This window comes from Pristiophorus japonicus, chromosome 13 (genome assembly GCF_044704955.1).
Source record: "Pristiophorus japonicus isolate sPriJap1 chromosome 13, sPriJap1.hap1, whole genome shotgun sequence".
Classification (NCBI taxonomy): domain Eukaryota; kingdom Metazoa; phylum Chordata; class Chondrichthyes; family Pristiophoridae; genus Pristiophorus; species Pristiophorus japonicus.
The window spans coordinates 64,466,201-64,493,256 of record NC_091989.1 but is presented as its reverse complement, the minus strand read 5'-3'; the positions used below and the strand labels follow the sequence as shown (position 1 = coordinate 64,493,256).

General features: G+C 42.0%; 1 protein-coding gene and 1 long non-coding RNA gene across 7 annotated transcripts in view; one reads left to right on the top strand and one right to left on the bottom strand.

The window, feature by feature from the left end:
• Positions 1-473: 473 nt before the first annotated feature.
• aebp2 (AE binding protein 2) overlaps positions 474-27,056 on the bottom strand; it is a 96,432-nt gene continuing 69,849 nt past the window's right edge. For 2 of the 6 annotated variants that reach the window (XR_011596321.1, XR_011596322.1), the window contains exons 7-9: positions 13,966-14,079; positions 11,371-11,544; positions 7,239-7,294 (exon numbers count right to left, since the gene is read on the bottom strand). Coding sequence is in view for 4 of the 6 variants with exons in the window: in XM_070897591.1 (XP_070753692.1) it covers positions 983-1,271; positions 1,882-1,911; positions 13,966-14,079 (433 nt within the window). In the remaining 2 variants the exon portion in view is untranslated. The other 4 variants (XM_070897591.1, XM_070897589.1, XM_070897588.1 and 1 more) reach the window with 4 other exon arrangements.
• Positions 7,760-11,630, top strand: LOC139278609 (uncharacterized). Its single transcript, XR_011596323.1, has 3 exons — positions 7,760-7,915; positions 8,966-9,122; positions 9,251-11,630. It is a non-coding gene; the product is annotated as an uncharacterized lncRNA (long non-coding RNA).

The window sequence follows — 27,056 nt, the reverse complement described above, 5'->3', positions numbered from 1 at the left end:
ATAGCCATCACTTCTGCAAAGGTGAGTCAGTCCGCTGTTGCCCTGAATGTTGGAAGGGCCCCCATGATCGGAGTGGCTTGCGGTATGCACTAGGGAACGACTGAACGCAGAATTAGCGTCATAATGAAGCGGTTGATAAATTTGTAACTGATAAGTCACTGTGCATTTAAGGAGAAACTAGATTAACACACAAGGGTGAAAGGAATGGGTTATACTGATATGGTTAGAAGAGGAGATTGGGTGGGGAGGGGGGCAGACTCACATGGAGCATAAGCATGGACCAGTTGGACCAAATGGCCTGTTTCTGTGCTGTACATTCCAAGTAATGTTATGCAAAGGCTTCCTTTTTCATAGAATAAATTGCATTCCACTGCCTAACCTTCAATTATTGGTATAATTATTTGATTTGTACAATTAAAATTATATATATTGCACACAATTACCTATAAACTAAAGACAGGAAATACAAAATATTCCATTTGGTACTTTATTATAAAAAAAAGTAGCCGAAAAAGCAGTAGCAAGTTGATTTAGACGCAGAACGAAGCAGTGGATACAGATGAAGTGCTTAGGTAAGAATACATTGCATGAAGGGTTTACAACTGTGCGAAACAAGGGTACCACAGGCTTTTTTAAAAAGCCTGCCTCGGAGCAGGAAAACGACTAACCATCTGTACAGTTTAAAGACACAATCCAAGTCATGCTGTTTACATCCTGCACAATACGTTAAGACATTAGCAGTAGTATTAGGCAGATGCAGAAAACTGCAAATACCGCTTTATATTTATAATTAGGAAAGGTGCTTTTTTGTGGGGGGGGGGGGGGGGGCGGGGTGTTAACAGTTATTCTGGCAGCTCAAGTGAATCACATCATCCTTCAACGTTTGTTCTACCATAATATATACATTTCAAAATTTGCTTCCATGCTTCTAAAAGTAAACCAAAATTGAAATCTACAGTACATTTTAAAGTATAAAAATATATTACAAATCTGCAGAAATATTTACAAGCAATTTACTATTATCTATATGCAACTCTTTACGCCTTCTGAAACTATGTAAGACTAGGATGTTACAGAATAATCTAGAATTTTCCCATCTTCGTACAAGTAAAAATACAGGCGTTTTTTTTCCATGTGATGTACACGTAAGCATGAAGATTAACAACAATGCAATCACTTGGTTAATCTCGTCTCTAAGATCTTCTATGCAGCAAGCTTTGGTGCATTGAAATAAAACTTTCCAGCCATTATTCCCCCAAAAGATCGACATCCTAAATTGGCGGCAGAAAGTAATCCATTTTGAATATTGGAGATCAGTTTCATACTGAACACTGAATTCTTGTTTAATGTTCACAAATCTTAATTCATGAACTTTTACTAGAAAGATGTTTGAAAAGAACAGATGATGCAGATGAAAGGAAAACCATTATGATGTATCTATTTAAATTGAGACTGTTACACCACATGTCGTAACCGGGAGAGAACATATAAAAAAAGTATTCGCACGTCGATCAGAAGTTAGACAGTTCGATTTTTTGTTTTTTTTCAAAACCCTCATGAAATTTGAAATCCTGATTTTAAATTAGAAATGGGCACAGCCTGAATAAGCGAGCAAACAAGTCCCAAGGAGGAAGTTTCTCATTGCACTTTCCCCCTTGTAAGATGCCAAACATTCCCTGTAGTTTTTTTTTCATTGTACCGTCTCATCTCAAAAAGGTGGAGTGCGAACCCAACTGAAGCTTCAGATCCATTCTCCCAAAGTCTGCATTTAGTACAAATAATCAGCTAGGACTGGGAGGAAAGTGATTCTAATGTGCAATATTCTATCCCAGTCACGGCGACTAAACTGGACACCATTCTGGTTCCTGGATTCGATCTTACCTCCTTTTCAGCCTTTTCTGTGGCATTGTCCTGTGGGGGGGGAATAACAAAGTTATTTAAAAAAAAACTTGCTTCTAAAATCAGTTGTGATATGGTCAGTAAATACTTTAACAAGCTCATCAACAGCAGCAGAGTGACTAATTATGATATTTAACCCTTACTCACAGCATGATTTTGCAGCCACTCGATAAAAGTTTAGAGTGTCCCCATGCCAAATATTTATTATTCTCAACACAATTTTACTGAGGTTAACGTTTTTAAATGTATGGGATGCTTTACCACACGGAGTAGTTGAGGGATAGATCACTGCATCTTTTAAGGGAAGAGAGGGTAAAGATGTGAAGCAGTGAAAGTTGCAGGCTATCAGAGAGCAGAGCAAGGCAAGGCAAGGCATTTAGTTTGAATTACTCTAGCAAACAGTTAGCACAGACACGGATAGGCTAAATGTTGACCTGTGCTGTAAACTTGCGGTTGAAAAACAAAAATCAATTTTAACAATTTATACGCTGGACTTTAAAAATCAGCTTGTCTACAAACCTTAAAGTATGGAATAAGAAAATAAAATCTTGAAAATAATTTGAGGAAAATAAAAATAAATCCAGACAGACTTCAAAAGCTTTCCAATGATTGTTTCACAAAACACATCCAAAATGGTGTGTTAAATAAATTATTTGGCTGCCTCTCCCTTCCCAACACACACACACACATACCTTCTGACTTAAAGGGTAGCACAACTATTACCATTCAGTTGACATGCAGTAGTTCCCCCCCTCGGGACAATTCAAATCCACAGAGCAAGAGAAAGAAAAACTGGCAGCAAGGCCACGTCGAATACACAAAGGAATTACTTCTACATTCTTAGATAGTCACCCCAAAATCATTCCAGTTGTATGTCGAAAGTAATGAAGGAATGTAAATTTTCTGAAAAATGCAATAAAAGGAATGACAAGCCTCAGATAAAGTGGCACTTTCATTTGGCCTTCAGAAGCCCTCCAGTTATTGGCTTGTTTTAGGAAAGGCAAAGGTCCAGCTTTCAGCTCTCCAATGCCTACTTCTCACACACTGTTTCTGGTCGATTCCACACTTCCTTGCTCGGACTCCAGGATAACAATACTCTAGTGAATCTGGAAAAAAAACTGCCCATGTGGGGCACAAACTCCACTGCTCTTAAAGCCTCAGTTATACTGAACATTTTCACTCAATACAGCAATAAATACAACATTCTCAGGCAAACTAGTCAGCGTTTTCTTGTTGCACCAGTGATAACTCTAGAATATACACAAGAACAGTAACACAAGAAATAGGAACAGGAGTAGGCCATACGGCCCCTCGAGCCTGCTCCGCCATTCAATAAGATCATGGCTGATCTGATCATGGACTCAGCTCCGCTTCCCCGCCCTCCCCCCATACCCTCATCGTTTAAGAAACTGTCTATTTCTGTTTTAAATTTATTCAATGTCCCAGCTTCCACAACTCTGAGGTAGCAAATTCCACAGATTTGCAACCCATTGAGAGAAGAAATTTCTCATCAGTTTTAAATGGGTGGTCCCTTATTCCAAGATCATGCCCTCTAGTTCCAGTCTCCCCCATCAGTGGAAACATCCTCTCTGCATCCACCTTGTCAAGCCCCCTCAATCTTATACGTTTTGATAAGATTACCTCTTATTCTTCTGAATTTCAATGAGCAGAGGCCCAACCAACTCAACCTTTCCTCATAAGTCAACCCACTCATCCCCGGAATCAACCTAGTAAACCTTCTCTGAATTGCCTCCAAAGCAAGTATATCCTTTCGTAAATATGGAAACCAAAACTGCACGCAGTATTCCAGGTGTGGCCTCACCAATACCCTGTATAGCTGTAGCAAGACTTCCCTGCTTTTATACTCCATCCGCTTTGCAATAAAGGCCAAGATTCCATTGGCCTTCCTGATCACTTGCTGTACCTGCATACTATCCTTTTGTGTTTCATGCACAAGTACCCCCAGGTCCCGCTGTACTGCAGCACTTGGCAATCTTTCTCCCTTTAAATAATAACTTGCTCTTTGATTTTTTTATGCCAAAGTGCATGACCCCTCACTTTCAAACATTATACTCCATCCGCCAAATTTTTGCCCACTCACTTAGCCTGTCTCTGTCCTTTTGCAGATTGTGTGTGTCCTCCTCACACATTGCTTTTCCTCTTTGTATCATCAGCAAACTTGGTTATGTTACACTCAGTCCCTTCTTCCAAGTCGTTAATATAGATTGCAAATAGTTGAGGGTCCCAGCACTGATCCCTGCGGCACACCAGTAGTTACTGGGTGCCAACCAGAGAATGAACCATTTATCCCAACTCTGTCTTGTGTTAGTTAGCCAATCCTCTACCCATGCTAATATATTACCCCCAACCCCGTGAACTTTAATCTTGTGCAGTAACCTTTTGTGGCACCTTGTCAAATGCCTTCTGAAAGTCCAAATACACCACATCCACTGGTTCCTCTTTATCCACCCTGTTCGTTACATCTTCAAAGAATTCCAGCAAATTTGTCAAACGTGACTTCCCCTTCATAAATCCATGCTGACTGCCTGACCAAATTGTGCTTTTCCAAATGTCCTGCTTCTTTAATGGACTCCAACATTTTCCCAACCACAGATGTTAGGCTAACTGGTTTTCTGCTTTTTGTCTGCCTCCTTTAGGGACGCTACATATACAGTTTTCCAATCTGCTGGGACTTCTCCAGAATCCAGGGAATTTTGGTAAATGACAACCAATATAGCTTCAATAGAGCCTCAGAAACAATGAAAGTTAGAGGAACAGTGTATTCTGGCTTTGAGCAGGGACTTGGTTTCCAACACAAGGGCATAAGGTATCAGATGGGTGATCAAAGAACAAATTAAAAAGAAGAAGAATATATTGCATAGAGACAGAATTTGAGGAATTATCAATACTATAAATGATTAATGGTGCTGGACTGGGATGCGGTATTTCTCTAATCCATTCAAGTGTACTTGTAACTGATTCAGGACTGTGACATAGGGACATATGGCTGTGCTGCCCCCATTGATTTAAGAGTGGGAAACAGTAAGCACGATGGTCCATTTTCTGCTACAGATGAGACTTCAGAATTGTTCAAATTGTATCTCGTGGTCCATCCAATTGTCAAATTTGTATCAGCTTGTCCAGTCAGACTAATGGCCTTGAATTAACAAAATGGTGCACCTAAAACAGAACAGAAACATAGAACCATGTTGTGCTCTTCTGACAAAGGCCGGTCAAACCTCTCCCCAGAGGAACAGAGGCCTGATGAGAATATAAAAAGACTTTTGATTGATTTCATTTGATCAATTTTAGGTAGAAAGGGCATGATTCCCAGGCCAGGGCCTACTGTTTACCACAAACCCTGATCAAATTCAAACTTGCTGCAAATGGGTATCCTGAAGATTGACAATAGAGCAAGTCCCCATGAAAGTTACTACTTTTAAATGTTCCTCACGATGATAGAGGTCAGCACCGATGAGTGGAACTACTCGATATCCAATTATTTTGCAAATATGAAGCAACGGGAGCAAAAGCCCCATGTTCTCCTTTTCGAATCTGCTTCATCATTAGCCAGCAGCTCAGGTCTGCACACTTTCCAGCTGCCCCAGATAAAGCACTACTTTTAAATCTGGGAGAAACATAGGAACAGCGGTAGGCCATTCAGCCCCTCGAGCCTGTTCTGTTATTCAATGAGAACATGGCTGATCTGTATCATAACTGCAGCCACCTGCTTTGGCTCCATATCCTTTTACCCTTGTCTAGCAAAAATCTATCTATCTCCGATTTTAATTAATTGAGATAGCATTTATCGCTTTTTGTGGGAGGAAGTTCCACACTTCTACCACCCTTTACACGAATAAGTGTTTCCTAACTTTTCTCTCCCAAATGGCCTGGCTCGGATTTTATGGTAATATCCTTATCCTAGTGAAAAAAGTTTCTCTTCCTACCCTATCAATTCCTTTCAAATTCCTAAAAGCCTTAATCAAATAATCCCTTATCCTTCTATATCCAAGGGATACAAGCCCAGTTTATGTAATCTCTCCTCATAATCTAACCCTTGGAGCCCTGGGAACATTCTGGTGAATCTGCACTGCACTCCTTCCAAGGCCAACATATCCTCTCTAATATGTGGTGCCCAGAACTGCACAGATGTGGACTTAACCAGGGCTTTGCATAACTACAGAAAAACATCATCCCCATTATATTCTAGCCCTCTACTTATAAAGGCTAACATTCCATTAGCCTTTTTGACTATTCTTTGTACCGGACTACTACATTTTAGTGATCTGTGCATATGGACCCCCAAATCCTGTTGGGCTTCCAAAGGGGAGGTTGGTACAGGAGAGGGAAGCCAAGAATGATTAAACCCATAATACTCGAAGTTGGGAAGGGCTGGGGTGGGAGAAGAGAGAACCAGCAACACCAAGATCATAGCGCGCCTTAACAGTATTGCCTTTTTCTGGTGTTTCTAATAATTCAGGATTCTTACTGTCAACAGGAGGAAAAGGGTGTAGTGCAGAACAAGGCCTTATCTACACAGAGTGAAGATAGATAGATGGCATGGTTAGGATTAGGCTGTCCCTCACAACATGAGAGAATAACATTGTTATTTATACAAACTAAGCAGAAGAATGGAATGAATTCGACTTCAAAATCAAATTGTCAGGTCCCCACTGACAGGTTAATGTAAAAAGTTTTTTTTAAAAAGACTTAATATTTAAAACTGGGCCCTGGCATTTGTTTCTATTGTTTCAACATTCTCTTCCTTGAACCCCCATCGCTAGGAGCCACATATTGCTTGCACATAACATTTAGCAATACATTGTGCACTAACATTTAGACTGATCAGATGGGTTGCTTTACAGGTTAGTTACAGAGCTAGGAGTTTTGATGATGTAAAACATCAACAGCAAAGTCTGAGCACTTTATAAATGCAACCCAAACCTCAACATTACTGATGCTTGGGCCTACAGCTCTTCAGTATCTTGGATGTAAAATATATTTTAAAAGTCAGTTAATATCCCGGAAACCACACTGGTGTGAAGAAGTTACTTCCCGACACGGACTTGAATTTATGGGCTCCCTTGGTTTGGTGGTGAGAGATCAACAAGGGGAAGATGCAAGCAAATGGAAGATATTTATCACATTTCAGCAAAGGAAAAGTTGTTTTTGGTGACACATAGGGATAATTGTATTGTGTAAAATACTTCTACTCTTCAAAACCAGTGTGTGTAAATGAGCTGCCTTTCGAGTACACGTGCAACAATGCGAGTAGAATGCAGATGGAGTTTTCTTTTAGCCCTACCTGTGCTGCTTCTTCTAGACTTAAGTGAAGTTTAGTTGTCATGTGTCAACCATGGAGCCATGTTCATAACGTTGCAAGGAGCCAGTCGGTCTGTCAGTACAAGTAAAAACAGCTCAAAGCTGAATTATTCAGAAGTACAGTACACTGCCGCAGTTTGTACTATATGGCGTGCAGTAGTTAAGACCTCATTGCCCATTTTTACCCAGTGAAAAGACTGGCTCTCAAGAACACAGTTGTCTATTACATACAACAAATCTATAACCACCCATCACATTTTAAAGTTTTATCAGATTTACTCAACTAGAACATGTTAGAAAATGCTTTTGAGTTTTATACTCGGCACAGAAATGCAGCATTTTAAGTGCGACAACTCCCGATTTCCACTCTTCCCTGAACCTGGGAATTTCAGTCGCAGAAACTATGATTTGGAATACAACAAATCTCTGTCCATCACAGGGGCTCAAGCATGAATAAGTTAATAATTAACACCTCACTACACATTTATTAAGAGACTTGCCCAGTCCATTGAAGAACATCCATGTATATGGCAACAGGTTAACGCACAGTACGCTGGAGATAAACTGCCCAGTGTTCTTCGCATCAACATTGAACTGATTGATGCCGTTGTACCTATGGCACAATCTTTACATTTGACTAAGTGAATACCAACCTTTGGAGACAGTTTTTAAGCAGAGAAGCAGAACAAAACAGGTGGGTGAATGATTTTGAAGTTAAATATTAGAAAAGTAAAAGATGCAACGGGAAAGAGTTAAAATGTAAAGAAAGAATGGTAGGACTGGCATCAAGTGTTTAAGGTTTAAATTAAAATGATTATTTTTGTAGTTCAGTGTGATTGTAACAATTGTAATTCTCAAAATTGATTAACACTACAGTTTCAGCATCACTGAATGGTTAATAATAGAAATCCAGTCGGCGTTGGAAACTGGCACTTACCCAGACTTGTTAGCAGTCTGGTCGATTAACTTTTTAAAATAACAGTCCATCTCTCCACAGTATTGCAGAGAGTCAAGATCAAGTGCAGTGTCAGGGGAAATGGGGTTAGAAGTCAGGGGATATTTGGACATGGTGCACAGCCAAACATATTTTAAAAGATAGATAGGTATATAATACACACATATTAAGTCTCCATTTTAAAGTAATAGTCATTTATGTAAGAAATACTTCTACATTATAGTTAGATAGTAGAACTCTGCAATTTGGGAAGGCTAGCTGGTTGGAGTATAGAATTTATTCTGCAGTGCAAGTGGAGGAGCTAGGAGCTGCAGAACCACGACTGTTAGAGAACGTAACGTAAGCACGACAAGTTTAGATGAACAGTTTCCATTATAAACTGCAAGAACTTATAATAGAAAAAGCTGGCATGAACATGCAACTAGGAACAGGTCAACAGGAAGTAAAGTTTTGTAGACAGAAGTGAGACCCGACATCAGATTTTTAGCTAGATACAGATGGTTAAATTTTTTATAATTTAGTGGATTTTGTCAGGACTGAAAATATGGAACTTCAAAAAAAAAAGTGTTGTCGTCCGATTTTTTTTTTTTAAATCAGCACTAGCAGTGATCCAATTTCTTACTAAAAAAACCCTGATCACCTATTTTACTGAAACACAAAGTAGGGTTGCTTTTATTACTACTCAGCCTCACTGAAAAATCATGTAATCTGCAGGAGTGGAAGTGACACTGATGAAGCCTTTTAAGAATGGATATTGATCCACTGTACATTATTATTTCTCTTTTGTAGCCATGCACATCTGTTGCAGAAACATCTGATGCAGAAAATCATACAATTTGCAAAGTGCAAAAGTGTTTTGCCACAAGCACAATTCAGTAAATGGAACAACTGCAAATCCTCCAGTAGCATTCTTTGTCCACCATCCTGCATACAATGTGGTATTGAGGTGAATATTTAAAATGGATATTTGTATATGTTCTATTTATAGTGACAACATTTTGTTTTTCAAAGATAGTGTAGACGACACTGATATTTAAACCTCCATTTTGATATTAAATAATTCTATGATTACAGATGGTAGGCACAGATCTTTCATCACATCAGTTGGTGGTTTAGTTTACCAAGAGTCGGCCTCAAGCCAAACAATGTGTGGAACTGTGGTGCTCAAAAGTTACTAATACTGACCTAGCAGAACTCTTCTGCTGAATTATGGTAAGACTAAACTGAATGTTGCCAGAATGAAACAGAAATGACTTTGGACCTGGCCCCAAGTAATCAGAGGAAGGTGTATTCTTTGCCATGTCTACGAGCTTGGTGAAGGATCTGGTTTCTCAGGGAACCACTCGAGCAAAAACCTATTAAAGTGTCACAATCTCCATTGTTACAATCTCCAACTCAACCAATGGAAATACTTCCAGGGTTTTACATTAGTGTATTTCTCATTCTTCCAATTTCCTTTCCTTATTTGTTGGCGAACTTAAGTATTGTTCTGTAATTTAGACTATACAACACTGATGGACAGACTAAATTGTCATAACTAGCCACAAACACTACATATCTAACTCTGCCAGCTCCCAGCCCACTGACACTCCAATTTAAGTTTTGCCATATAGTCACAACCTCCCATTGTACCTTGCTTGCACTTTTCAAGCAGTTATTCATTCCATGCATCATTAGCCATAAAGCAAACACATTGGCCATCACAAAATATGCCCTGTTAGTGCATGTAGGCCCCTGGCTACTCTTTTCTCCCAGCTGGTACCGAACTTCCCTGCACATTTCCAAACGCATCCATCCACAACGTAGCCTTCAGTGCCGTATCAAAATGTGGATTGGATACTACAATAACTTGTATGTATACAGCACCTTTAACTTCGTGAAACGTCCCAAGGCGCTTCACAGGAGTAGTGTGATAAAAATGACATTGAGCCTCCGAAGTAGAAATTAGCGCAGGTATGTTTTAAGGAGCGTCTCAAAGGAGGAAAGAGGGGTAGAGAGGAGGAGAGGTTTAGGCAGGGAGTTCCAGAGCTTGGGGCCTGGACAACAGAAGGCACGGCCAACAATGGTTGAGCAATTACAATCGGGGATGCTCAGGAGGGTACGACGAGAGAAGCGCAGACATCTCTGGAGGGGGGGAGGAGGTTGTGGAGCTGGAGGAGATTACAGAGATAGGGAGGGGCAAGGCCATGGAGGGATTTGAAAATAAGGATGAAAATTTTGAAATCAAGGCATTGCTCAACCAGAAGCCAATGTAGGTCAGCGAGCACAGAGGTGATGGGTGAGCAGGTCTCAGTGCGAGTCAGGGCACGGGCAGCCACGTTTTGGATCACCTCTTGTTTACGCAGCACTGGCCAGCCCTCACTGATCTACGGATAGTAGGAACATGCGTGCGCACTTGGTCCGTGCAGCAGGGCTTGGTCTCCAGTCGTCTCGATTAACCCTTGCCACTGGATCAAGACCGAGCTCTGTCAAGCCCATGTAGTGGCTGGTGTGCAACAGTCACCCCACGTTAAAAGAATCCATGCACAGGCACCTTCCACCCTTTAGTATGTAGTTCAGGACCTGGATTGTCAGGTCCCTCATTGAAACACCTGTGAACTCATCTGTTTTTGGTGTGGAAGCGGGTCATCCTCGACACGAGGGACTGTCTAATACTAGTTTACGTAGATACTAGTCACATACATGTTTCATATCTCATTAAGTATTCTTACTCAAAAATACTGAGTCACTGCAATACAGCTCTTCACATTTAATGGAGCATGCCCATTTGCTACCTGTCCACCCTCCCAGGAACATGTTCATACCACCTGGACATAAATAGCCATCCCTTTCAGTCTTCCTGAATCAGCCTTTCCTTGTACTACAGCATGAACATGAAAATGACAGCACACAAGTCAAACATTCCTTAACTTGGAACCTAAAAAAAATATTCCCAGTATTGAGGAGCAATTAGCACTACACGTGTTTCTCAAATAAGTCAAACTTAGCAGCTGGTGAACATGAAAAACATTCTGTTTGATGTGTCCCGATGCAGTGCAGTTAAAATTGCATTCTTTGTGGCACCAAGCATCAGTGCCTCAATGCATTGTCTCACAAAAACACACTTAAATGGAAACAGTGTCTTCTTTCCACCTCGCTTCATTAAATTTACATTACTTTGAACTTTCATTCAATGATTTACAAGAATATCTTACGAAAAAAAGCTGGGTGCTCCAAAGGTCACATTCAAAAAGCCATTATAATAATGTTGATGATTCTGGCACCAGAATAGGCAGAATGCAAGTTTTTACCCACAATCCCTCAGATGCTTAGTTCATGACCTCAGCGGCGTCACCGTGGGAAGACACTTACTTGACGGGAAGTGACGACTGGAGGCAAAAAAAGAAAACAAATGGAAATCTCATTTGTAATCATTTAAGATTTTGTAATGTTGTGACTCTCCATATTAAATGTTACTCACAGGACTTCACCCGTTTGAAAGTGCTTTTTAAAATTGTGACCATTTACATGGGCAAGGAGTCTTTTGCCAAGATGAGAAGCTGAAGCCAGTCAAGGATGCAAGTTCACATCTGCGTGTCCTCCCACTAAGCTTTCAGCCAAACTATATCTGGTTGTTGCCAATGCTTTTCTTTTAAACTATACAGAGCAGTAATAAATAGCCTTTCACACTGGGGTCTGGGTTTAAATCTGCACACGAGCAATTGGGATAAATTAACAAATTAGCAAGCTTAGTGCTAATTATTAGATGGGCTTAGTTTTATCCTAACTGATGACCTTGAGCAGTCTTAATCTGATTTGCAGAGGGCAGAAATCTACTCTGAAATTTCAAGATCGCGAAAGGGCAATGAGAAGGAAACCTGAGAAATAGAAAAGCCAAACTGTTTCAGGCACCTTTTGAAGTTGGAGCTGAAGCAACCCATAAGCATAATGCAAGGTAGAGAATAATACCAGTTGTGTGGTCGCTGGCTGGTGCATTTTGTACCATCAAGCGCACAGAACAAAATAGGTTACTTTCCAGCATTCTCAACCCTTCCACTAGCAATGTACACAAAGGTGGTTTAAAAGAAAAAAAATAGAAATAAAAATATATCAAAAGACTGAAGTCACATCATTAAATATGAGGCATCTCAAAAATGTTCATTCCTACTCCAAATGTAATTCAACACAAGTCCTGATGCAGACCAGTCACTCCCCCACCCCAAAAGATCAAAGGTTTGTAGACTGGTTTCACATGGTATGGTTTCAAACAGAACTGCAATGATGCGAGATCAGGCAGTCACTTTATCTGTAAATTCCCAAACAAGCATTTCTAACTAACCATTCAGTATAATGAGCGAGAAGAAATATGCATTGAGGCAATTTCTTCAACTATCCCACTAATTTTAAAGCTGCCTCTCTTGCACATTGAAAATTAAGCAAGCCTACCATGGAATGTTCTAACATTTAAATAGCTGCCATTTTCTCAAACAAGCAGAGATCAGAATGCATTAGAACCAGTTCAACAAACTTAATTTCAGCCAGCAGCAAGACATTTTTAAATAACCATGAAATTGAGGTTGCATATAGATGGCAAAAGTTGCAAAAACTAGCACTGGGCTGACTAATTTGTTAATTTGGAAAGATAGATGAGTGTTTGGGCGACATTGGGATGAGGCCAGGGTAGGTACAATGTCATCGTGGACATGGAAGTGATGCAGAGAGTATGGGTGCACTTTTTGAAGGGGAGGGCGCTGTTTTGAGGGATAAGCACAGTGGCTGGGGAAAAGTGAGACACTGTCAGTGGGCATTGAGCTTAGCAAAGGCAATTGTGTGATCAAGAGTTGATCCAAGATGTGGTAAAGAGTGGTCAAGGGTACTGGAGGTGGATGGACACATCAGCAAGTAAATGCAACATAAATGTTATCATCTCAGGGAAGGAGAAAGAAGCAAAAGAAATTTAAAAAATAAGTCTCAATCCACGAGTTCCTCTCACTGTTACTTAAGCAGCCAAATAATGGTATTTTCTCTGGATGTGACATAATGATCACTTCTTATGACAAATGCTTGATGTGCTCCCTTGAAAAAAAAATGTTGTTTGCTTCACAACACTCCAGAATTCATACCAACTTTTCTCCAAAGTCTAACAAAAACACGAACTCAACTCATCCTCCGATATTAAATTAAAAAACTAAACTGTAAAAATGTGCAGCTACACTGAAGAATACAACTCAATGGAAAAGGCAATGCATCACCATGCAACAACTTCAACAAAAATTCAGACATAATGGCCTCATTTTCAAACAGGAAATGCATCCTCTCGGAGGATTACCAATGAGGTGTAGTAATAATCGGCAGCACTACCAGGACCTCCACGTTTCTTTTGCCCATCATGAAAATGGAAAACACCATTATCTTTGCTGATGTGTGCACTCAGTGGATTAAACAAAAACCCCTCAAAAGGATAATATGCCTTCTTCACGTTTTAACCAGACTACTTATAGTTTAAGTGCCAAACAGAGCTAAAATAGCTATTCGAAAAAGTGTTAAAATATAATTGAAACTGCATGTGTGCTGGGGACAAAAAACAGTATGACACTATTAAACACGGTCATGTATCTGGATCACTGACCCCTTCAGTGGAGAAATAGTTTGGCACATTTAGGTATACAGGTACCAACAACTGCATCCATCCACCGATACATAAATCACCACCAGAATCTTGGGTGAAGTTTATTACCACAAGTTACAACTGAGAGAACATGCACTGCTCTAAAAATAAATCAAGCTGACCAAATAAACCTCAAACTTACCGGTATATGTTTGGGTCAAGGAGCAGAGCAGCATCCTGTGGTAGTTTTGACAAATGAACTGTTTTTGTCCTCAGTTGAGATCTGTCATTTTCATTCACCCACACATCAGGCAGACTGCAAAAGAAAACATCAAGACATTACTTCAAAAAGGGATATTTACTTTTAACCTAGATTGGTTTTTAAATGATTCACTCTTGTTTTATCAGATGTCACAGCAGCCTTAAAATAAATTTCAGTGCCCTGCATTTTACTTAATTTCAGCACAATGTTCTTGAAATTTATGCAGTTTTCACCACTGGAAATCTGTAGAACGTTGACAAAATTTCAATCTTTGCAATTTTAAATGAAATACTGTTGCCCATCAAATTAAGATATACACAAGGATCTCACAAACCCATTTATTATCAGTGAGAATTTGAGCATAACAGGAGTTAGGGCCGTTAGCATTTCCTTTCCTCAACTCACCACCACTGCCCTGCTCCTGCTGGCGAAGTCAGCTGGACACGGAACAACCAATTTATCAATTGCTCTGCTGGCTCATAGCTCTCCTATTCACTGGCTCGTGACTCCAGCATCCATATCCTTGCAGACTCCAGACAGATGGACAAAAAATGTTCCAACACTAACCACAGTCCCCTGCTGACAGATGAATGCTAAAGACATATGCGCTCACCACCAATATTTCCATCAGAATTCTCAAATGGAGCTACTTGACTTAAAAGTTCAAAACAATTTGCGCTATTTTTTTTTTACAAAGCAGATTAATTAGCCAATAGTTCAGATAGCACCCACCCCATTCTCCAGCAGGGAGCTGGTTTGAATCTATGGCGGGTCAGACAGCTGGAAGCGCGAGTAGGCTGAGTGGACAGATGAGCTATTCCAGTGCCGGCTGATTGTGTTAGCAGAAGCGGAGCAATGGAAAGTGTGTTCATCAAGCTTCCCCTTAAATGCATCTGTGCTATTCGCCTCAACTACACTTTGTGGTAGCAAGTTCCAGAGTCTAACCACGCTCTGGGTAAAGAAGTTTGCCCTGAATTCCTATTAGATTTATTAGTGGCTATCTAATATTTATGCCCCCTAGTTCTGGTTTCGCCTGCAAATGGAAACATTGGGCCCAAATTTCGGCCTCAGTTGCTCCTGATTTTTTGGAGCAACTGGTGTAGAAAGGAGTATCTTAGAAATTCAAATTCTCAACATTTAGTTTGCTCCAGTTCTAGTCAGTTAGAACAGTTTCACTTTGGAACAGAATTTTTTTTCCCAAAAGGGGTTGTGTCCGGCTACTTACGCCTGTTTTCAAAGTTTTGGCAGTGAAAACTTACTCCATACTAATTTAGAATGGAGTAAGTGAAGATTTTTGTACGTTCGAAAAAACCTTGTCTACACTTTAGAAAATCAGGCGTAGATTACAAATTAGGCGTAGGGAATGGGGGGGGGGGGGGGGTTTTAAAAGGGAAGTTTACAAACATTAAACACTTCAGTTTTACAAATAAAGAGCCATCATCAATAATAAATGATAAATACATCAATAAATCAACCAAAAAGAAATTTTTTTTAAAATTTAAAAAACCCAAAACAAAACATTTTCTACTTACCGACTGCAGCACCGGGAGTCCTTCAACAGAGTGTTAGGACGGTCCCCCCAGTGTGTCTCTATCTGTCTGTGTGTGTGTCTCTCACTGTCTGTCAGTGTCTGTGTTTCTGACAGCGAGGGGAGGGGGGGAGAAAGGGAGGTGGGGGGAAGAGAAGGGGAGAAGGAGAGAGGAGGGAGGGAGGGAAGGAGAGAGGAGGGAGGGAGGGAGGGAAGGAGAGAGTGGGGGAGGAGAGGGAGAGAAGGAGGCTGAACGGCCGGACCCAAGACCTCGGGCTAGATTTACAGGTAGGTGGCGTCGGGGGGGGGGGGGGGGGGGAGGAAGAGCGGGAGTCGAGTCGAGTCGGGAGGAAGCAGGAGCTGGGCGTGGAAGGAGCCTTATTCATGCAGCCCCAGTGAGGCCATTTGGCCAGGGCTAGGGGCTGCGTGTTTCGGGCCCCTCCCACACAGTTTTGGGCGCCTGGAGTTACTGCACATGCGTGCCCACCGTAGCGCGCATGTACGGAGGTCCCAGCACGGTTTTCAGCACAGGGACCTGGCTCCGCCCCCAACAGCTTGTGCTGCGCTGTGCCCGGCTGTAGAAGACCTGCAGGGAGCCGGAGAATAGGGAAGTTTTTTTTAGGCGCACTTTCTGGCGCAAAAAACGGACGAGACTTGGGCCCCTTGTCTCCACATCTACCCCATCAAACCCTTTCAGAACCTTGAAGACCTCGATCAGGTCACCACTCAGTCTTCTCTTTTATATAAAAAAAAAAAGAGTCCCAGCTTGTTCAATCTTTTCTGATCGATACAAGATCTCATTCCGGTAAATCATTTTTATACCTCCTCCAGTGACTACGTCCCTTTTAGAATATGTAGACCCCAACTGTTCACAGTACTCTAAGTTTAGTCTAACCAAGGCTCTATACAAGTTGAACATAACTGTCCCTTCTAGAAATGAACCCCAGTGCTTTGTTTGCCTTTTTTACGGCCTTGTTAAGCTGCGTCACTACTTTTAGTGATTTGTGTATCTGTACCCGAGATCTGTTCCCCCAACCCATTTAGACACTTATTTTCCAAGGAATATGTGGCCTCCTTATTCTTTCTACCAAAATCATACAGTATATGCTCTCCTCGAAAGTACTGCAGCATCTTGCACAAAATGCAGTCTCCAACATTAGGGGCACTGTGTGCTGCGAGAGCAGCGGAGGCCTGAGATTAGCACAGGTACAAGGAGCAACGGAGGTTAAACAGCAGAGCGGGTGTAAGGGGCAGCGAGCAGAGGCCCAAGTGCGAGGAGAAAGAGAGCAATAAAACAAAAAAAAATCAAGGAATGACATCACAGGATAGCAGGTAGGTGATTGGTTGGCAAGCATCATGGTTGTCTTTTCTTCTCTCCAAGTTAGGGCAGAGGGGTATACTAAAAACTTTAGTTAATAATCTAAGAGGCATGACACCTTAGTCCTGTGGAATGTACATCATGTCATGTGGGAAATTCTGGGTGCTTCCCGTGGCCTGGACGACCACGTGTGTGGAAAGTGTCACCAGCTAGAACAGTTCGAGTTCCAGGTTTCAAAGCTTGAGCAGCGGCTGATGTCACTGCAGCGTATCCGCAAGGCTGAGAACTTCATGGATAGCACGTTTCAGGAGGTGGTCACCACAGCTCAAGAGTGCACAGGCAGAGGGGGATTGGGCGATCGACTGACAGACAAGGAAAACCAGGCAGGTAGGGCAGGAGTTCCCTGAATGCAGCTCGCTCGCTAAACGGTTTTCAGTTCTGGATACTGGTAAGGGCGTGGTTCCTCCGTACTCCTCAAGAATGTCACTGAATGACTGCAGGACATTGAGGGCGGATGGTGAACAGCCAGACATCGTGGTCCATATCGGCACCAATGACATGGGTAGAAAGAGGGATGTAATCCTGCAGGCAGATTTTAGGGAGCTAGGAAATAGATTAAAAAGCAGGACCCTGGGATTACTCCAGGTGCCACATAATACAGAAATAGGTAGGTAGAGCAGATGAACGAGTGGCTGGAGAGATGGTTCAGGAGTAAGGGCTTTAGATTCCTGAGGCATTGGGACAGTTTCTGGGGGATCTGGGACGTGTACAAGCCAGATGGGTTGCATCCCTTGCGGGGGTGGGGAGTTGCTAGTGCTGTTAGGGAGGGTTTAAACTAGCTTGGCATGAGGATAGGAACCTGAAAGATTCAGAAGGGAGAAGAAAAGCTGCAAATGGAAGGCAGAAAATTAGTAAGCATGTTTGGAAGGCAGAGAAAACAAAGGCTAGAAACTAGGCAACAAGGGAATTTGGCAGTGGTAATTGGTATATACTTCATTGCAAGAAGTCTAGGGAAGAAGGTAGATGAGCTGAGGGCACAGATTGACCCGTGGGGGTATAATATTAGCGCTATTACTGAGACGTGGCTAAAAGGGCAGGGATGGTAGCTCAACATTCCTGGTTACAGGGTTTTCAGAGGAGATGAGGGGGAGATAAAAAAAAAAGAGGGGGAAATCACAATATTGATTAAAGAAACAATTACAGCTGTGAAGAGGGAGGATATGTTAAAAGGATCAAATGAGAACATATGGGTTGAACTGAAGAACAAAAAAGGGGCAATCACATTACTGGGAGTGTACTATAAACACCCAGTCAGAAAGAGATAGAAGAACAAATATGTAGGCAAATTTCTGAGAAGTGCAAAAATAGTAGGGGATTTCAACTACCCCGATATTAACTGGGATAAAATGAGTGCAAAAGGTTTAGAGCGAGCAGAATTCTTAAAATGCATTCAGAACTTTTTTTTTTAGCCATTACGTAGCAAGCCCAACAAAAGAGGGGGCGATTCTGGACTTAGTTTTAAGGAATGAAGCTGGGCAGGTGGAAGGGGTTTCAGTGGGAAAGCATTTGTGGTAGTGATCATAATTCAATTAAATTTAGGGTAGTTATGGAAAAGGACAAAGATATCCAGGAATTAAAGTTCTTAATTGGGGAAAAGCAAATTTTACCAAGCTGTGATATGATATAGCCAAGGTGGACTGGAAACAGATATTGAAGGTAAATCAGTATCAGAGCAGTGGGAGGCATTCAAGGAGGAGATAGAGAGGGTTCAGAGACTTTACATTCCCTTAAAACTAACACATCTAGAGCCTCCTGGGAATACATGGTAGGATAAAGAAAAAAAAGGGAAGCTCATGATAGATACCAAGGGCTCAATACTGCAGAAACTCTAGAGTACAGAAAGTGCAGGGGGATAAATTAAAAAGCAAAGAGAAGAGCATAACAAGGCAAAGGAATACACAATAAATGGTAGGACATGGAGAAGTGTAGAGGAGCAGAGGGACCTTGGAGTGCATGTCCACAGATCCCTGAAGGTAGCGGGACAGGTAGATAAGATGGTTAAGGCGGCATAAGGGATACTTGCCTTTATTATCCGAGGCATAGAATAGAAGAGCATAGAATACAAGTATAAAACACGAGTTAGGCCACAGCTAGAGTACTGCAGCAGTTCTGGTCACCACACTACAGGAAAGATGTGATTGCATTAGAGAGGGTACAGAGGAGATTTACGAGGATGTTGCCTGGACTGGAGAATTTTAGCTATATGAGGAAAGATTGGTTAGGCTGGGGTTGTTTTCTTTGGAACAGAGGAGGCTGAGGAGAGACCTTATTGAGGTGTATAAAATTATGAGGGGCCTAGATAGAGTAGATAGGAAGAACCTATTCCCCTTATCAGAGGGGTCAATAACCAGAGGGCATAGATTTAAAGTAAGTGATAGGAGGTTTAGAGGATTTGAGGAAAAATGTTCTCCCCAGAGGGTAGTGGGGGTCTGGAACTCACTGCCTGAAGTGATGGTAGAGGCAGAAACCCTCATAACATTTACAAAATACTTGGATATGCACTTGAAGTGCCGTAACCAACAAGGCTGGAAAGTGGGATTAGGCTGGGTAGCTGTCGGCCGGCACGGACACAATGGGCCGAATGGCCTCCTTTTGTGCTATATATTTCTTATGATTGCCTTTTGGAGAACAGCGGAGTGAGAAAGAAAGGTGGCAGAACACAAAACTGAGTACTGATGAAATAATGCAAAAATTTTAATATGCTGCCCTGAAGTTTTCATGTGTAAATGTTCAAAGATAGATATCAATGTGCCACAAGTAAAAATCAACTCTGGCTCCCCAACAAGATTCACCAATGTCTTTTTCACATTTCTTTACCCGATTCCCCAGACATTATCGCGTCAACTTCACCATCATCTTTTTGCACCACAACAGATTCTCATTCCTACGGCAATAACCTCCATCCTCCAATTCTCTACCCGTCAAATAGCTTCTGATTTCACTCACCTGCTATTCCTATCTCCTACACACTGAGGGAACGGTAGCATAGTGGTAATGTTACTAGACCAGTAATCCAGAGGCCTGGACTAATTCGGAGACAAGAGTTCAAATCCCACCACGGCAGCTGGGGAATTTAAATTCAATTAATTAAATAATTCTGGAATAATAAAAGGCAGTAGTGGTAGCCATGAATCATAAAAACCCACTTGGTTCACTAATGTCCTTGAAAGGAGGAAATATGCAGCCCCTACCCAGTCTGGCCTATTTGTGACTCCAGACCCACAGCACGGTGGTTGACTCTTAACTGCCCTCTGAAATGGGGGCTCACCACCACTTTCTCAAGGGATGGGGAATAAATGCCGGCCTTGCCAGTGATGCCCACATCCCATGAACGAATTTAAAAAAAACTTAGAACATCGACAACGTATTGTCCATGCTGACTCCATTCTACCGATGTCAACTTTATCCCTCCACAGGACCCAACTTTAATTCATGTGCACCAATATTGTCACCAACCTATTTCCTGTTACTACCAGGAAACATGTATCCCTATACTTGTTACATAACACAACTTTTCACATGCGCATTTTGGCTGCCGCTTCGGACCAGAGCCGTTCACTTCTATGTCCACTTTTTTCTCCCCCTTTTTCTTTTCTCTCCAGCTTTCCCTGACCACTGATACCCTGCTCTTCCAAATCCCTACTTCAGCCCTTCATTACTCTCCACCCTTCTGACTCTCCTGCTGCCGTCCCAGAAATCAGTTAACCAACTTGATGAGTTTTTTTGATGAGGTAACGGAGAGTTGATGATAAAGTGCCACATAACAGCAAAGCTGAACCCCATGGAATAAAAGGAACAGTAACAGCATGAATACAAAATCAGCTGAGTGAAAGCAGAGAGTAGTGGTGAACGGTTGTTTATTAGACCGGAGGATGGTACAGAGTGGTGCTCCCCAGGGGTCAGTACAAGGACCACTGCTTTTCTTGATATATATTAACAACTTGGACTTGGGTGTACAGGGCACAATTTCAAATGTTGCAGATGACACAAACTTGGAAGTATAGTGAACAGTGAGGAGGATAGACTTCAAGAGGACAGATAAGCTGGTGGAAAGGGCGGACACGTGGCAGATGAAATTTAATGCAGAAAAGTGTGAAGTGATACATTTTGGAAGGAAGAACGAGGAGAGGCAATATAAACGAATTCTAAAGGAGGTGCTGGAACAGAGACTGGGGGTATATGTGCACAAATCGATGAAGGTGGCAGGGCAGGTGGAGAAAGCGGTTAAAAAAGCATAAAGAATCCTTAGCTTCATAAATAGAGGCAGAAAGCAAAGAAATTATGACAAGCCTGCATAAAACACTGGTTCCGCCTCAACTGGAGTATTGTCCAATTCTGGGCATCGGACTTTCGGAAGGATGTGAAGGCCTTAGAGAGGGTGCAGAAAAGATTTACAACGATTCCAGGGATAAGGGACTTCAGTTACGTGGATAGACTGGAGAAGTTGGGGTTGTTTTCCTTGGAGCAGAGAAGGTCGAGAGGAGATTTGATAGAGATGTTCAAAATCATGAGGGGTCTAGACAGTAGAGAGCGAGACTGTTCCCATTGGCGAAGGGTTGCAAACCAGAGGACACAGATTGGCAAAACAAACTAAGGCGACATGAGGAACAATTTTTTATGCAGTGAGTGGTTAGGATCTGGAAAGCACTGCCTGAAAGGATGGTGGAAGCATATTTAATCATGGCTTTCAAAAGGGAATTGGATAAGTACCTGAAGGGAAAAAACATTTGCAGAGCTATGGGGAAAGGGTCAGAGAGTGGGACTAGCTGAAGTGCTCTTGCATAGAGCCAGTACAGGCTCGACAGGCCGAATGGCCTCCTGTGCTGCAACCATTCTATGATTCTATGCCACAGTACCAAAATGTCATCCTCTGTGACTGTGACAAAGGTAAACTATCCTTCCTCGTCCTCTCTGCAGCCTTGACTATGGTTGACCACTCCCATCCTCCTGCAATGCCACTCCACTGTTGTCCAGCTGGTGGGACTGCACTCATCTGTTGCAATTATTATCTATCTAATCACACCAAGAAAAGCACATACAATGGTTTCGCTTCCCACTCCGTCATTTCAGATATTCCCCAAGTATCTAGTTGAACCAAACTGTTCACAACCTTGGTGTCTTATTTGACCCCGAAAATGAGCTTCCAACCACAAAACTAAAGCCGCTTATTTCCACCTCACTAACATTGCCCATCTCCGCCCACCTCTGCTGAAATCTTCATCCATACTTTTGTTACCTCTAGACTTGACTATTTCAATGCACTCCTGGCTGGCCTCCCACATTCAACTTACCTAAACTTGAGGTCATCCAAAACTCAGCTGCCCCCATCCTAACTCGTATCACGTCCTGTTCACCCATCTCCCGTGCTCGCTGATCTACATTGGCTCCCGGAAGCAATGCCTCGATTTTAAAATTTTCATCCGCGTTTTCAAATCCCTCCATGGTCTCTCGCCCCGGTCTATCTCTGTAATCTCTAATCTCCCCCAGTGCCACAATCACCACCCCCGTCTCCCCAACCCCGCAATATCTGCGCTCTTGTAATTCGTAAGAACATAAGAAATAGGCCCCTTGAGTCTGCTCTGCCGTTCAATATCACGGCTGATCTGATCTTGGGCTCAACTCCACTTCCCTGCCCACTCCCTAATCGTTCAAAAATCTGTCTATCCCTACCATAAATATATTCAATGATCCAGCCTCCACAGCTCTCTGGGGCAGAGAATGCCATAATTTACAACCCTCCGAGAGAAGAAATTCCTCCTCATTTCAGTTTTAAATGGGCGGCCCCTATTCTGAAACTATGCCCCATGAATGGAAACATCATCTCTGCAACGACCCGGTCAAGCCCCCTTCTGCTCTTGAGCATCCCTGATTATAAACTGCTCAATCAACCATAGGTGGCTATGCCTTCAGCTGCCTAGGCCCTTCCCTAGGGAATTCCCTCCCTAAACCCCTCTATCTTCCTTTAAAACCTATCTCTGACCAAGCTTTTTGGTCATCTGCTCTCATTTCTGTTTCGGTGTCAACTTTTTGCCTTATAGCACTCCTGTGAAGCACCTTGGGACATTCTACTACGTTAAAGAAGCTACACAATTTGTTGTTGTTGATTCACTTACGCTAACCAGTTATTTTGTACAATTACTTCCACTAACCAGTTACTATATACCAGATGTGCGCTGCCAAGATGAAGGTAATCTTTGTGTGGAGGCAGAAGATGTTGGTATGGTTCTTAATGAATACATTGACTCCGTTTTCACAAAGGAAAGGGGCAATGGAGATATTGCTAACGAGGATGAGGATGAAATAAACAGTGACAGAGGAAATATTAAGGGGTTTAGCAGCTTTGAAAGCAGTTAAGTCCCCAGGACTGGATGAAATGCATCCCAGGCTGTTAAGTGAAGTAAGAGGAAATAGCAGAGGTCTTGACCATCATTTTCCAGTCCTCTTTGGATTTGGTCATGGTGCCAGAGGACTGGAGGACTACTAATTTCTCCCTTGTTTAAGAGAGAAAGGGATAGACCGAGTAATTACAAGCCTGTCAGCCTAACCACAGTGGTGGAAACAATTTTGGGAAAAAATCCTGAAAGACAGGATAAATCTACATTTAGAAAGGCATGGATTAATTAGGGACAGTCAGCACGAATTTGTTAAGGGAAGATTGTGTTTGACTAACCTAACTGAATTTTTTGAGGAGGTAACCGGGAGGGTCGATGAGGTGTATGTGGACTTCAGCAAAGCTTTTGATAAGGTCGCACATGGTAGACTGGTCATGAAGGTTAAAGCCCATGGGATCCAGGGCAAAGTGGCAAATTAGATCCACAATTGGCTTAGAGGTAGGAAGCAAAGGGTACTGGTTGATGGGTGGTCTTGTGACTGAATGGATGCTTCCAGTGGGGTTCCGCAGGGCTCAGTACTGGGTCCCTTACTTTTTGTGGCATACATCAAAGATCTCGATTTGAATATAGGGAGTATGATTCAGAAGTTTGCAGATGACACTAAAATTGGCTGTGTGGTTGATAATGAAGAGGAAAGTCATGGACTGCAGGAGGATATCAATCTACTGGTCAGGTGGGCAGAACAGTAGCAAATGGAATTTAATTCGGAGAAGTGTGAAGTAATGCACTTGTGGAGGGCTAATAAGGAAAGGGTATACACATTAAGTGGCAGGCCACTTAATAGCATAGATGAACAAAGTGAGTGCTTGTCCACAGATCCCTGAAAGTAGCAGGCCAGGTGGATAAGGTGGTCAAGATGGCATACAGATGCTTGCCTTTATTGGCCGAGGCATAGAATACAAGAGCAGGGAGGTTATGCTTAAATTGTATAATACTCTGGTTAGACCACAGCTGGAGTACTTTGTGCAGTTCTGATCGCTGTATTATAAGGAGGACGGGATTGCACTAGAGAGGGGGCAAAGGAGATTTATGAGGATGCTGCCTGGAATGGAGAATCTTAGCTGTGAGGACAGATTGGATAGGCTGAGTTTGTTCTAATTGGAACAGAAGAGGCTGAGAGGAGACCTCATTGTGTATAAAATTTTGAGGGGCCTGAATATAGTGGCTAGCAAGGGCCTGGAGGAGGGGTCAATTACAAGTTGTACGGTGGTTGGTGGAAAGTTAAGAGGGGATTTGAGGGGAGGCTTCTCCACGCAGAAGGTTGTGGGGGTCTGGAACTCACTGCCTGAAACGATGGTAGAGGCAGAAACCCTCACCACATTTAAAAAGGTGCTTGGATGGGCACGTGAAGTGCTGGAACCTGCAGGGTTACAGATCTAGAGCTGGTAATTGGGATTACACTGGATAACCTCTTGTTGGCTGGCGCAGATAGGACAGCAAGTACTGCAGGGAATCTAAAACAGCCAGAGTGATCCGTTCATAGGTTTATACGTAACCTTCAGGGCTGCTGACCGAAAGCCATGTGGCTCTGTCGGCCGGTGCGGACATGATGGGCCAAAATGGCCTCGTTCGGCGCTGTAAATTTCTGTTTCTCGATGAGTGCTTTATATTTCTTTCAAGGGACTGGCAGAACTTTAGCAAACGGGGTGGCTTTCACATCGCCCAAGGAAAAAGTAATCAGTTATCAAGGACATTCCTATTGGGCACCAAGACAACAGGCTCGTTTATAAAAGTGCCATGGCAGTATCAGATTAACAGCAGTGCTGAGTATTATTGGGACAAAAATAACCTTACGTTTAAGGAATAGTTCTGTGATTACAAGAATATCTGTGGAATGCAAATGATCAAAGCTCTAATGCTGGACAACTCAATTACCTTCAGGTGTCCATGAGAAATGTATGTTTGCCACTTAGAAGTTCCCTGTGCTCGTTAATGCCTTTTAAACAAGTTGGATATAGTTCATGACAGCGCAAATTGTACAATTACTTCCACTAACCAGTTACTATATACACGTGCGTTGCCAAGATGAGTGTAATCTTTGTGTGACAGCAGATGATGTTGGTATGGTTCTTAATGAATACTTTGCGTCTGTTTTCACAAAAGAAAGGGGCAGATAAATTTGCAATCCCCACTATCTCTAATTTATACCAATGGCTTAGATCCAGAAGCTCAATATGAATTGGTTAAATTCACAACACAAGGGGGGGGATTTTGAATCTAACTTGGGAATTGTAAAATGATTCAGACAAGATATGCTTGTTGACTGATCAATGGTGGGTAAACAATTTAATATGGATAAGTGTAACATACTGAAAAAAGTAACAGAGTGATGACTATTCCATGAATGGTGTTGAATTAGCAAACTATGAACTTGAAAGAGCCAGGGATTTTAGTACTTGTATCCAACCACTGCAGGGCAATCAAGGCAATCAGAATGTTGAAATTAGAAGAAATTTAACATATTGGTTGTCGAGCTTGTAGTCTGACACATGGGCAACACCCAAAATGTATTATATGCTGATGAACCTGCTATGTATTTCTATCATTTTCTGTTTTTATTTAAGTCTTCAGTATTTACAGTTTTAAGAAAAAAAAACTAGCTATTGGTAGCATTCTGGTCAGATCACACTTTGAATAAATTTTCTGGCAGCAAGATTCAAGTTCTTGAATGGATACAAGTTTTGGATGAGCTGTAGTTTACGAAGGACTGAACACAAGCAGCAAGCCAGGAGAGCATTGGAATAGTCAAGTTTGCAGGCAACAAAAGAATGGATGGGATTTTTAGCAACAAATGGGCTGAGGCAGGGCAGAGACAGGCAATATTACTGAGGTGGGAGGAGGTGGTCTTGGTGATGGAGAAGATATGTGATTGGAAGCTCAGTGCAGGGTCATACCTTCATTCCAATAACAGGTCAATGGTGGAACAATCAGGCTAGTAATGGAGTGATTTTAAGACAAACTGTGCATGCTCACACATCTCTATTGTCCGAGAGAGCTACAATATTTAACAGCTAATCATGCGACAGCTGTTTAAGTGTAACGGAAGTGTGACAGTCATGTAGTTTTCAAACTGAACAAAATTAAATACAGACTAGATTGAAATTACTCCACATTACACAAAAAAAGGAAACAGTTTTAATTATAATTCAGCTACATTCGGAACGGTTCTCAAGTACATTTCTTTATGTTTGTCAGTGTATTAAGCTGATCTTAATTAATTCTGCCAGAAGTTTAAAACTGTAGAGTCTTAGCTTGGGTTTTGCATCTCATGCATTTTACTTGAAATGTTTCTGCTACAAGATAGCCAAACTTGTCCAGCAGCAACAAGAAATATTTTAGGATAGATGGAACCCATTAGAAAAATTAACAAATTTCTATCCAGATGCCCCAACAACCATCAACACATTCATTTTACCATATGCCAACTTAATTTAACTTGCATCATACAGCGCATGATTGGAAAGTAGTCACTAAGAACTTCAACCAAAATATTACATTTAATTTTAAAATACAGGTACAGCGTTGAGAATCCGTAAGCCTAGAGACCGAATTCTGTGCATTTCCGGACTTCGGAACGTCTTCATGACATCCCGAATCCGGAAATGTCCGAGCCCAGGTTCGTGTATTTCAGGAGGTCGGAACATCTTTCCGACGTCATGAGGCCAGCGGGACCAGGAGAGTCCAATGGCGAGCGTCCAGATTCCGGAACATTTTCTGGATGATCCCGCTAGTG